Genomic DNA, 13,541 nt, shown 5'->3' with positions numbered 1-13,541 from the left:
AGAGTCGATGCAGTTATTAAATTCGCTGCTCACATCTAAATTCTTGTTTGTGGACTTTCATCAAAATAATGGATCCAACCTCCTTATAGTTGATAGTATTGCTTTTGGGTACACAGCAGAAGTGAGAGCAGTGCGCTTGCTAATGCACAGGAGACTCTAATCATTACTTGGAAATCTATCACTGTGTTTATTGCTGTTGAGTGATAAATACTGTTTTGGTACAAGCAACTACCAGTTGAGATAAATACTTCTGCAGAGCGATATCTTTTGCCTCCAGAGATATCTGAGCTTTCAGTTACTTTATAATTACTGAAGATACTAATTAGGCGTTCAGTTTGTTGACAGTCTTTACAGGTTTTTTTTATTGCTTTATCTGTAAATGTTTTAGTAGAGTGTTTATATCACTTTAGAAGTCAGTTGTCCATTGTACTTTGCTGTTCTTATGAAAGGATTTTGGGTCCTCTATCAATAATACATTTTGTTCTGCCTCTGGAAGTCTCCTTTGTAGTAGTGGTCATTTCTGATAGAAGGGCTGGGGAAAATAGAAGTATTTATGGTTTTCCACCTCATTAAAGTATTGTAGTAAGGTATGCCTCACAGTATTGTATATATCTGTTTCATACAATGTCTTTTTTGCCCTTTGCTATGTTACCACTCATTACAAAATCTGGCTGTAACAGCAGTGTCTCAGTTGCACTGTTTCTGCACCGTTTCTCAAGTGCTTTATTTTAACAAATTTGTATTCTAATATTTTGATTTAGGTTATTTACTCTGTTTTTATTTTAGGACTTGGACTTTGTTCGTTTTATTGTCAATTGTTTTACAGACTATTATCCAAACTTCCTCAGTAAGTATTGCATGTGAAATACAATGTTAGACTTATATAACAAAAGCAGTTAAGAATATCATTAGTGATGGGGGAAGAGTTTATTTATTTATTAATATTTTTGCATACACTTTATCTCATTTTTGGAAATAAATGAAAGACTTGTCCTTGGAGTTTAGTGTTTGAACCATAGCAGAAGATTAGATTTTTTTTTTCTAGATAAAGCTGAACTGCATGGAATATATTTGTGCTTGTAAAAATCAGCACAACTTTAAATCTGAAGTTTATTTACAATACATCCAAAATCAGCTGGCTTTTCGTGATATACAAATAATTTGTTGTGAATATATTTTTGAACCTAGAATGGAATGAACCTTTTTTTCCCTTAGTTCCTTGTTATTTGGAAAGCTTTGGAAACCTGTTTAACAACTGGTGTCCTTTAAGAACCTTCAGGAAACAAAAGATCGACTGTATAAATTCCTCAGTAGCCATGGTATCCTTCCTCAGAACAAGATTAAGGCAGTTGGAAAAAGTCTCCATACATGCCTGCTTATTTCTTATGGATGGGTGGAAACTGAATCATTTTTGCAAGCTCATTTTAAATCTTATGTGAAGGTGTCTGTGAATTTTGAAGCTCTGTAACAGTTACTGATTAAACTTTGAAAATTAGATTTCAATTTGCTACTGAAAGTTTGATCTTTAACTGAAGTGGGACGTAATATATATATATATATATATTTTTATTTTTGACATTTGAGAAAAATATTTGGGGATGTTTTTGAATCAAAATACTAACTTTTCGAGCTTTTTTCCTAAAACAAGGAGGTCTGAGAACAAGCATAGACTTGCAAAGATTCTTGCTAATTGTTTGAGAAGAAGAGATGCTGAATATACCTGTTAGCCTTCTTTCTTTTCCATTAAGCAGATATTTCTCTAAATTCTTACCTTTCCCTGCCTTATTTGTTACAATTATTTACTAGTAACAATGTCAGAAAAGTAGTAAGGCTGTAAATTGTGGAATTCTGCCCTTTGTTCTTGTCCTTCACTTAAAGCACCTATTGTCTTTCTGTAGTAATAGATATAGCATGTAAAAACCAATTAACAAATTGCTTCTGTAAGTAAGTAAACATCACACTTTCAAAAAAAAAAAAATCCTCTTTCTATGTGGCTATTATTGTTGCACTTTATGTTAAGCAGAGAAATGCATACATTTAGTATTCAGATTATTTCCTTTTTTCTTTTTTCCTTTTTTCTTTTTTTTTTAACCTTTTCAGCGAAGATAGTGATCTTTGAAATGCCATGGATAATGAATGGTAAGTCAGTTGGTTTATTTTCCCCCAAGATGGCAGCTAGTATAAGCAAGAAGCATTTTCCAGCTTTCTGTTTTAGCTAAGTGGTGAATTTGTTAACCAATTATTTTTAAGCGTATTACATAGTTAACATGCTGTCTTTCTGTCTAGCATTGTATTTTGGTTCATACTTTAAATGGAGCTCGTATTCACTTTTTGTCTTAAAAAGTTGGGTGACTTTGATAAACATCTGTTGAATGTTTCCAGCTGTAATCCTTTCAAAGCCAAGCTCATGATTTAGGAACATTATAATCATTGATAAATACTTTTTACCAGTCAAAAAAAAAAAAATAGGTTTACACTTTCAGGTAGATAGATGACCCTGACAATGTAATTATAGTGTATGTTGATTTGCGTTTCAGTTAATATTCTTCTTAACCATAATGCATATGATAAGTAGCTTATTTGTTTATCTATGCCATACAGATAAATTTTTATATTAGTTCCATACTTCTTTCTGTGTATTCATATTTTACCACTAATGAAATAATTGATGTGTTCAAAATCACTCCAAAGCTAAGAAAGAGCCATTTAAAGCAGCAAAATATTCCAACTGCAAAGAAAATATATAAAACTTCTCCTATCTCCCTCAATCAGACTTGAAATACAATTGTTTTACACCTCTCCCCTGTGCCGCTCTCTTCTTCCTGGACTTAAATTCCAAGACAAGGAAATAGTCACTGGCTAAATCAAAGATCCTCTTCCCTTTGAAAGTCTGTGGTCTATCTTCATTCCACTATAGAAAAGGGTTGTGGTTGTTGTTTTTTTTTTTAATATGAAATATTTTTCTTACAAGTAATATTTCTTTTCTCTGTCCGCACATTATAATATTTTCAGAACTGGTATTGACATATTTTATGGGATGTAGTGTACTACTTTTGTAAGATCTACCAATAAACTGCCAAAAAAAAAAAAAAAAAACTTGTGTATCTTTTTTTCCCTTTAAAGCTGCTTTTAAAATTGTGAAGGGTTGGCTTGGCCCTGATGCAATAAGTATGCTAAAATTCACGAACAAGAGTGATGTACAGGAATACATTAGTGGAGAATATTTGCCGCCTCACATGGGTGGAACTGTAAGTATATTAACATTCCATCATTCTTTTGTGTTAGATTGAGGCATGTTTATTTAATAACTTGTGTGGCATTACAGTTTGGCACTTCATGGATATGAAACTTCTTGATTCTGTCAGAGTGATAGCTTGTAAGTCACATCAGTAAAAAATGGATTAATTTTATGAGAATTTAGTATCTTGCAATTTTAAGTACGGAAATCAATTCTGTGAATGATTTTAATTATTCATTTGTAAGTCATAGGGAGCCTTGTTTTCAAATCTTCAACAAAAAAACCCTGTCCCTTTCTAGTGCCTTTTCTTTTCTCACATATCTTGTTTTCCCCCAGCTGATGAGTTAGAGAGATTGTGTTGGTTTATGACAAGTTGTACAAACAGAAAATAGATTTTGTGCCCCTCTGAAGTTTTTCATCTTTCTCCAAAGGCACGGTTCTCTGTCTTCTACTGTCATACCTCAAAGCTAATTCCTTCTTTGAAGAAAGAAGCTTGTGGCTTTGCAAACTATTTTCCTTAAGTGCCTATAAGGAGCATGCAGACTTGGTTATCTATCCTCCAATCCTGAGGTGTTTCAGTGCTTAGCTAGTGCTAAGCTGGCTCCATGTTGCCCAACTTCTAGCAATGTCTAAGTTCCAGAATCTTGGAGGCTGTTTACCTAAACTACTGATCTGTGGTAATAAGTTGCAGTGACAGTGATAAATTAGTAGAATAGAAATGTATTTGTTTGACGAGGACTCCAAGTGTGCTTACAATTTCAGAAAAAAAAGTATGCACGCTTTTTAAAAGCTGTGTATTTTGAACCTGCAGGTGTTTTGTCTAAATATTGTCTTTGACATTTAACCTGCTAGGTGGGTGTTCTGAACTTTAAACCTCAGAACTGTCACTGTTTGGAAACATTGTTAACAGGTATTAAGTTAGGCTCCAACATCTTTTCTGAGAAGGCAGATTTCCTTGGTGTGATTGACCTTGCCTCCTCCTGAGTCAACTTGAAATCTGATGAGGAAGTGTACCTACTGCTATTAGTGTTGACAGGATTATGGGGTTTTGTGTTTATTTTAAGGTACTATCTGATTTGTAAAAATTAATTCCTTGTACTTTCCTCTGAAATATCTTTTCCCTTCCCATTTCTTTTCATCCTCTTTGATTTCTACCCATTTAGGAATAGATGGTCAGTTTTGCAACCAGCATGATACAATTGAAGAAGAACATGGCATATCTGTTTATTCTTTGGCTGTAGTACTGAACAAGCAAAATAGACTCTCCTTTCTACTGTGCTCCCTAATGGTATCTGTCCTAGAAGAGCCAGATTTTACTGTTTACTTTAGGGAAATGCAGAGAAGGTATATCCTATGGAACATGGATGTCCAAAAGGAATTTTTGAGACCCCTTTGGGGATTAAAAAAAAAAAAAGCAAATTCTATTGCCAAACTGATAGGTAGTGTTGAACTTGAAGTTACTAATTCCTCCTCTGCTCATGTGCTTGAGCTTCATCTTCCTCAAGAGTGAGCATGTGCACATGCAGTAGGATTTTTAAACTATATTTGCCCATTTTGTCAGAAGTGAGCAGTTCAGCCTTGTTAATTCACTGCTCTACACTAGTGCCAGGATTGAGCAGCATTTTTAACTAGAATACTGTGCTCTTCACTTAATTGTCTAAATTGAAAGCCTATAGCTTGGTTTCTTGAAGCACTGTTTTTAGGTCAGTATTTAATTTATCAATTAAGATATCACTGGGCCTTTTGCATGTGATTTCATGACCATGGTGTACACCTAGTCTTAGAAAATATCACTACTGTAATTAAAACTTGTATGGCTCTTGCCTGCATGCTACATCTCCTATAATTGAAAACTATCATTTTTTTAAATGGGTGCATTGAACATCAAATAAAACTGTCTTGTTTATCTGTCTGAGACTTCAACCGTGTTAGTAGGTAAGCCAGTGTCACTGAAACTGATGGTTTGTGACTGAGAAGTGTGAGACTTTGAGTTGTCACAATGATGAGCTGCTTTTTGGCTACTGCCATTACCCAGCATTGTGGATTAATGAGGCCAAGTGAAGTATACAGCAAACTTAGCATCTCTTTATTAAGGCCACTTTGCCATGTGTTCTCCATTGTATGCTGGAAGGGAGTGAAAAGGCTCTGTATTGCTTGGGTGAAGGGGAACATTCTGCAAGTCTTTTGTAATATTTTTCTCTGTCTGGAATCTTTTAACAGTTAATTAGTCTGTTAGTGCTACTTCAGCTATTCACCAGGCCCCTTAACTGAAAACTGCTTGAGCTGGAGAATGTCTCTTCCTTTCATCTTTCAGCTAAGGGCCTACAACCGTTACTTCAGCCTGAAAGATAGGAAATCTTTATACCTTGATTAAAGATAAACAGGAAGTATGTGGTTTTATTTGAGGTTTCTTTGGATGGCTATCTATCTAAATTTCTTTCATGGGATCACATAATTTATTTCTGTTATACAGGGAAAACAAACCTGCCTTTTTCATCTCTGCTGGTAGTGTAGTCTGGGACCTGTGAGCATGTATCAAGTCTGTCTCACAGAATTCAAAGCTTTGATATTGACCAATTCAGTTTACTTGGGGGTATAAGACTGTTTGAAATTGCAGTAGGAACAGAGGGCTCTATTTAGACATTGTTTCTTACACTGAAAACTAACATTTAAAAACTAATTTGGGAAGGTAAAAAGCATTTCTAGTTAACAAAATCTAATTTCTACTGGTTCACTTTGTTATGGAAGCACTGAGTACCTTAGTATGCTGCTTCTACTTATTCAGTTGTCCTGAAGGCGATCTTTAAATTGATTTGGCATGCAAAAGTGTGAACTGCAGAATACGTTAAAAATCCTCACAATTAACTGAAATTAGAGGATTTAAATAATACTTTTAAATTCTGACTACTACACAATAAAAAATGCAAAGGATTTTTTCTGTTCCTTGGAATGCTCTTTAAAAACATAAAATTATTTCTGTTGGAAAAGACCTTCAAGATCACGAAGTCCTACCATTCAGCCTGACCCCATTCATCCCAGCCTTGAGCACTCCAAGGGTGAGGAATCCACAGCCTCTCTTGGCAGCCTGTTCCATCACTTTACCACCCTTTTAGTGAAAACCTTCCCAAAACCTAATCTGCATCTCCTTTCCTTTAATTTAGAACTATTCCCCCCCTTGTCCTGTCAGTAACTACTTAGGTAAAAAGTTGATTTCCCTCCTTTCTATAATCTCTTTAAATATTGGAAGGCTGCAATGAGATCTCCCGGGACTCTTCTTCAGGCTGAACAAGCCCAACAGTCACTTCCTCTCCATGCAGGCCACCCCTCTTTTGATGCAGCCCAGGATACCATTTGCCTTCTGAGCTGCAAGTGCATGCTGCTGGCAGTGATACATTTGATGATGAAATGGAACTATTGGTAGCGTAAGCTTTTTTAACAGTGATGCAGAGTAAAATGTATAATTGAAACCTACAAGTCATTTGAAACAATATAATGAATTGATGGTATTTCCACTTAAAAACAGTAGAAAAGGTTCTTTGCATTATCCTAAGAGGTCCTTTATAAATCTCCTGTTTCTTCTTAGGATTCTTTCAAGTACAGTTATCCTCCACTGGTAGATGATGATTTTCAAACACCTTTATGTGAAAATGGACCTATCACTAGTGAAGATGAACATGAAAGTAAAGAAGAGATAGATACTGATACCAAGGAGCCTGGAGATCTGAATGAAGAACAAAATCTTAATCAGAAAAAGGTATCTAACTCTGAAAGCTGAGACAACTAATACATGGCTACAAAGCAGGATAAGAGGCATGGGATTTTTGTTTCTTGTCAGGTTTTCACTTTATATTTCCTCAGTTTCAACTACATACACAGAAAAGTGGAAAATTAAAATTAGTTTCCACCTTGATTCTTAGTTTGAATAGATTGGACTGTTAAGACTGGCTTCTAAATGAATAAAATAGTACTTAGTACTTAATATCTCTCGATTATAGTGAATTATGTAGTAAAATTTAAAAGATCTATTATGTTCAAAACTTGTCTAACTAGTGAATTTTTATTCTTAAGGTATCTTGTGACAAAATCTTAAAACATCTATTTTTCTCAGATGCTTAAATTAAATGCTTGAGAAAATATCAGATAAATAGTAAAATGTTACTACGTACCTACTTTTTGCTTATCTCAGAAGAAATTACAGCCCTAATGCATCATCTTGTATTGAAAATACAATTTTCCTGCAGTAATGTTAAAGGTATTGATTTATGTAGATTTCTATGAAGTTATACCTCAGAATATGCAATCATAGTCAGTGAGGATATCCTTTTTAAAAAGGACAGGGGAGGGGAAGAAACAAATGTGGAATTCATTCACCAGTGCCACACTTCATTTTGGAATATGAATTGCAAAACTTGTTTAAAGTAGTGAAATTCTTCAACATTACTTTTTTGTTTTCATTTACTATTTTATATTTTTATCAGAGTAATTTGAAATCTGGCTGATTTTACAGTGCTCATTTGTAACTTGGCCATCTATTTATATAAATATATATATATCACTGAGTTTAAGGTCAGAAGGAGGCATTGTATAGCTATTCTAACTTCACTAACTTGTTTGGTTGTAGCACATCTGCTAAGATGTGATTCTCAGAAGCAGGAACATAATCAATGTTTAGTTTGAAGGTTAGCTTTGGTGCTGAACTGCCTCAATATTTAATTCCTTGTTTTATTTTTGATTAGTGCACTTTTTCAGTATTTAAAAATAACATTTTATGGTATTTTTATTTCCTACAGCATAATCAAGCTACCACTCAATCTTTTGAATTAAGCTGATCACTTATACTCCTGCATTGTTAATTTAAAGTCATGTTTAATAACCCGATCTTTAACATACTACTAAAGTTCAGGCTGTATGCCATTGTTGGCACTGTTCCTGTTCAAGGAAAAAGTCAGTTGTCTTGCTTCAGTACTCTTTCTGTTCACATAAAAATAACACTTGCCATTTCTAACACAGATAGTATGTCAATGTTCGCCCCTTCTATGTTGAGCTTCTTCCAAAATATTTTTCAGAAACTGTTCCTTATTCTATGAATGGTTGGCATTTTAAAAGAGGTTATTTTGTACTTGACTGTTCACAAATATAACTTATCAAATATTTTTTAATAAGGCCAACTGCTGAAGTGACAGGTTTCAAGTGACCTGTGAGATTTCATTATTATTTACTATATTACTAGTATTTATTTGCATTGTCTGCAGATTTTTGTAATCACTAAGAATTCATCTGATTTATTTTTATGTATGCCTCTTCTCATCCCATAGAAGTGCCTTTTTCTTTCCACAGAGTAAAGGGAACCATGGGCAATAAGCTTAATTGTAAGTGCCTTTTCTGTAGACACCTGTGTTTAGCACATGACATTCCACCTTCAGTGGGTATTATTGTAATTTTTTTTTTCTGGTAATTTAAATCAAAGTTATGTAGGATAAATCTAAACACATTGACTATGCAGTGTATTTATACAATAATCTTTTAAAATAACCACAGTTATAAAAAGTGAAATTACTATGTTTTGAGGTGTTTTGTTTTTGTTTTTTACAAGAATCTATTTTCTATGGTACTGTATTTCTTCAATTCCCACACTTCAGATAACTTACATAAATTGAATACTCTTCCTGTCTTCTGTCACTGTTTCAACTGGAATAAACACAAAGCTAAGCAGACTGTTTAGCTTGCTGATTTTTCTCAAGTCATCATGCCACTTATTTTTCCAATTCTCTGTATTTTTTTTCTCCATTTTGCATGTTATTGAGAATAAAGAACAATAGAATTATGAGGAGGACATCCAGCAGGCTCATTGACTTGTATGTAGTTTCTTAATGTAACAGAAGAAAAACCTCAGAATTTAAGTTCTGTTATTTGAGCTCTCCAATCCTTCAGAGATCAGTTTAAAAAAATAAAAAATACATTCAGCAAGTTTTTAATGCAATGAAATGTGGAGCTGTTACCATGTTTTCTGTTCAGTGTTGCAATGATTATAGTGGGGTGTCACTTGGAAACTTTTGCAGCTGAAGTGTAACATCAGTACTTTCTGAACTGATACCACAGTTTGCTTATCTGGTGTCTACAAAAACAACCCACACAGGCATCAGGAAAATATCCAGGAGGGAGAGAAAAAAGGCGTTTTTAATATATAACATAACTTACAATACATTTTTTTTTATGTGATGGGCTTCCAGAATTGTCAAGGAATGAATACACATTAAATTTTGTCTGTAAAATGTAAACTGTTGAAATAAGCCTCCTCACGTTCTTTAAAATACCTGCATGAATCTGTAGTGCGTGTAACCCAGACTTCTAGTTAATCATTATAACCATCATTTTTACTCAGATGAATTCTGTAGAACAAATTTCCAAGTCAGAGGAAAATGACAAAACAGAGTTCAAACCAAAGAATGCAAAGAAAGCACTAACCACTTTTAAAGGACCTTTGTTACATATCAGGTAATAATAATAATTTTCTTTTTAACAATGTGCCTTGGACACTTGAGTAATTAGTTTTTAAAATAAACTAGATTTTTTCAGACTATTATAAACAGTAGTTATTAGCAAATACAAATTATTTGTTGTTCTGCTTTTATGCATTTTCAGCGAATCTTTGTGTATCCATTGGCATGCTTTTTTCTACTTAAGTGTGTGTGTATATATAAAAATAGAAATATTGGAAAACTGTCATCAGTGTATATCTGTAATAAGAATGATTAGTAATTTGGCACTATTTCTTACACCAGTGAATTCAACTATTTTTGTGAAAGCAGCTTTCATTGTTCAGATAAAAACTAGTGAAGCGAGATTTAAGGTGGCACCTGCGCTTGAAACTTGAACCAATTTGAATGGGTCCAATTCTTTGTGCGGGAAGTGCTGTCTAAATTGCACACCTGCTTACAATCTCAGGTGACAATATTTTTTTTATGTCTGTCAGTTAATCTTTTTCATCACAAAAGTTCAAGAAAAATCAATTAGACAATCTCCTTTCTCACTGCTTTTCAGGTTAAGATGCTTGTTTAGAAAACGATGTAGATCTTAACTTATATTTTCATTTACAGTTTGCTGTTAAGTGAATGAAGAAAATACCTAATTTATAGATAATTCCTTAGCTAATTTTGTAACTGCTGCACTGAATTAGATTTGGAATGGATTTGAATAATGACGTATTCATTAGCATCTAAACGTTTGTATGTCAAATTTTCATGTGTTTGAAATGAAAATTAGCTTTTTGCATATAAATAACTATGTGAAGTCCTACTTTCTTGGTTGGCAGTACAAAGGCATAGACTGTGGAATTGTTATCTTAAAGGGATTTATAAAATCCATGGACATCTACTTAAGATTTTGCATGAAGAGAACTTGGAGGAAATATGTTTGTTTTCTTCTGACAAATGAAGTAGATCCATCCACCTACTTACAGAAAAAAAAATAAAATTAAAAAACAAGTTTAAGAGAAAAAGCCACTTCTTTCCTGCTATTGGAATAGATGTCTTGCAGATTATGTAAACATCAAGAAGAATGAATGTTATGAATATTAGCATCTTTATAGTTGGTTGCCTTGCTGTCATGGAAAATAAAAATACTGGTATCCTCCTTGGTCCTGCTTTTTTTTTTTTTTTTTTTTTTTTTTTTTTCTTCCCCTCAAGTGAACTCTTGAAAGCATCTGTTCCCTTGTTGCTCCTTGCTAATACTGTCACTGTGTAGATGAAAACCTGCTTATGGTTTCCCTGGCCTCTTTCTCAGAGCACTGAGCTGTTTTTATTGCAATTTAACGAACAAATAACCAGCAGTTTTCTGCTATCTATATCACACGTTAGGCATGAATAAACACTGTAGAGTTAGCTTTTGTTTGCTGATACCAGCATTGTTGTCTTGGCATGGGGACAGGGTAGAGATGGAAGCCGAGTAACAGCAATGCTGGCACTATGAAGTCACTAAGACTCAGTTGCCTTTTTGTCCCTAACTGCTTCTGCAGAGGACCTCCTGCATTGATATTCCTTAGCTATCACCACGTACCACTTGTTTGCTCTGGTATATGACCAGAGCTGAATACAAAGCAGAACTAGCAAACATGCTCTTCTCTTTTTCACGCATATGGTCATGCTTGCAAGTAACTTTTCTCTTTCTGGTTAGTATCACCACTGCATTTGCCTTGCATGCCTTCCTAGGAAAGGCTGCTGTTGATTGGCCTTTCTCATGAATGACTTGTTGTATTTGATAAGGTTAAAAAAAACCCACAACAAATAAAAGGCAAAAGAAAACACTGTTTACTTGCGTTTTTTAGCAGAAGAGTAGCTCATAGTGTGTTTATAGACCAGACTTTGTAGTATGATATGAACTGTTTATTCTCCCCACACCTCAGATAGTAAAGAAGATAGTGTGAGAAGGCTTGGGTGCTTATAGTATCACCTCCATCCCATACTATGTAACTGTTTGACTTGACAGGCGGTAAGCCTTCAGAGCTGGCTCTCAAGTGTTCTGCTGTGGGTTTTTTTTGTCAGTTGTCACAGCCAGTGGTACAGCAAGAAGCATGAGGCTGTGGCACAATATTCCTTTCTTCTGGCTCTTTTTCCCTGTTTGACACTAGTTTATGTTTTCCAATCCCATTTATGATTTATCTTGCATTTTCTCTAACATTCACATCTATGGTTGCTTAGTATTAATGTCACTGAAATGCCTTGTAGCTACAATCCTTTTCCCTATTGTTGTTGATTATTTGAAAATTTGTGAATGGGAATGAAAGATCTGAAAGGAGAAGGAGGTATAGTTAGTTACTTTATTAGCCTTTTTCACACCCATCAGTTTCTGCCTTGCTTAACACAGTTCCTTCCTTCCTGTCAAGAATGCTTTCATGTGGACTGTCTAGTGCACTGCAAAAAATAGGCACTTTCCTCCCATGCAATCACCATTAGACTCTTGTTCTAGGAGTTCAGACTTGCCATCCAGCACCAAGAATTATTTCTCTTGGCTAATGTGCTGATGTGATTAGATGAGAGAAAATAAAGCATTGGTATTATTAAATGAGATTGTTTGAGGAAGAGGTCAAAAATGAAACTAGTAAGTATTCAAGAAAGAGGCAAAGGGCAGAAGAAGGCAGAAGTAAGTTCTTTTTGAAAAAGAATATCCAATTTCATATTACTGCATGCTATGGGAGTTCTTTGCATAGTCCTTACACTGCATATTTGAAGGAAGCAGTTTTTCATTGTTACTTCCCCTCAGCTTGTAAATGAGCATGCCCTACTTAGGCCTTGCAGTGTTCGTTTGAATCCATAATCCCAAATGAATTATAGTAGTTGGATGTGGTTTTAAAAGATTTTATGCATGACTCTTAATTGCGTAAGATATTAAAATAAGCAAAACCTTAGGTTTATTTACACATACTCCAGAAGTATGTGAAGACTGACTCATAAGCACAAATGAATTTAGTGGTAGTGATGTAATGTTTGCCACTTACAGATACCTACCTACTCCTCTTATGTGTGCACTACAGCCATTAACAAGGGCAGGCTTATGAGATGGAAATTGCTCCCTGTCTGTAACAGCTTATGGCCTTTCATAATAGAATTGAAAATGATTAAGTTTTCCCTTTACATAGCATTATAAAATGCAGAGGCTGAAGGGACTGTATGTATCTGCTGGCTATCCTTGCTTTTGCCAGTGGTCATGCTCATTCAGGTAGAAGAATTCAAGGGCAGTAGTCAATTCAACTGATGTTGCTAGGTCTATTTGTGGTCGTGAGTCAAGAGTAAACTTCAGTACAAAATTTCTGTGCCTTTTTCACATTTTTTTTAATGCAAAGCTGTTTATAGCAACCGTAGCTGAAAGGTTGAATGTTTTTTATTTCCCTGTAGAAGTGATGAGGTTTTTTTTATATCATATTTAATAAAGATAATTTGAATAAACCAGCCCTTCTGTATTTTTTTGCCAGTCCTGCAGAAGAACTATATTTTGGATCCAAAGAAACTGGAGAGAAAAAGTGTTTGATAGTTCTGACAAACGTCACTAAAAACGTAGTAGCTTTTAAGGTAAATATATTAAGCATGTTCTGGTTTACTTTATTAAATGTTTAACTTCTTCTGCATAGTTTTGATAAGGAGGAAGAAATACTATTAAGTTCCTTTCTAAGGACTTAATTTTTTTTAACATTGTTGGGGCAGATCAAGGAAATATTTTGGCTGAATTTGTTCCTGTGGTATGCCACCCCAAAGAACAATCAATACAAATCTTTGGAGCATTGGCTGAAAAAGAGCTATTGAGATGGTTA

General features: G+C 34.4%; 1 protein-coding gene across 2 annotated transcripts in view; it reads left to right on the top strand.

Annotated features, from left to right (window-relative positions):
* Nucleotides 1–13,541, top strand: part of MOSPD2 (motile sperm domain containing 2) — a 32,070-nt gene that overhangs the window by 13,738 nt on the left and 4,791 nt on the right. For both annotated transcript variants that reach the window (XM_010725303.4, XM_085211776.1), the window contains exons 6-11: nucleotides 787–847; nucleotides 2,101–2,139; nucleotides 3,124–3,248; nucleotides 6,822–6,992; nucleotides 9,621–9,733; nucleotides 13,206–13,302. In XM_010725303.4, coding sequence (XP_010723605.3) covers nucleotides 787–847; nucleotides 2,101–2,139; nucleotides 3,124–3,248; nucleotides 6,822–6,992; nucleotides 9,621–9,733; nucleotides 13,206–13,302 — 606 coding nt within the window. The remainder of the gene's footprint in view (nucleotides 1–786; nucleotides 848–2,100; nucleotides 2,140–3,123; nucleotides 3,249–6,821; nucleotides 6,993–9,620; nucleotides 9,734–13,205; nucleotides 13,303–13,541) is intronic.

The sequence above is a fragment of the Meleagris gallopavo genome, chromosome 1 (genome assembly GCF_905368555.1).
Source record: "Meleagris gallopavo chromosome 1, MGAL_WU_HG_1.1, whole genome shotgun sequence".
Classification (NCBI taxonomy): Eukaryota; Metazoa; Chordata; class Aves; order Galliformes; family Phasianidae; genus Meleagris; species Meleagris gallopavo.
Note: the sequence above shows the minus strand (reverse complement) of the source record. Positions and strands in the feature narration are given on the sequence as shown.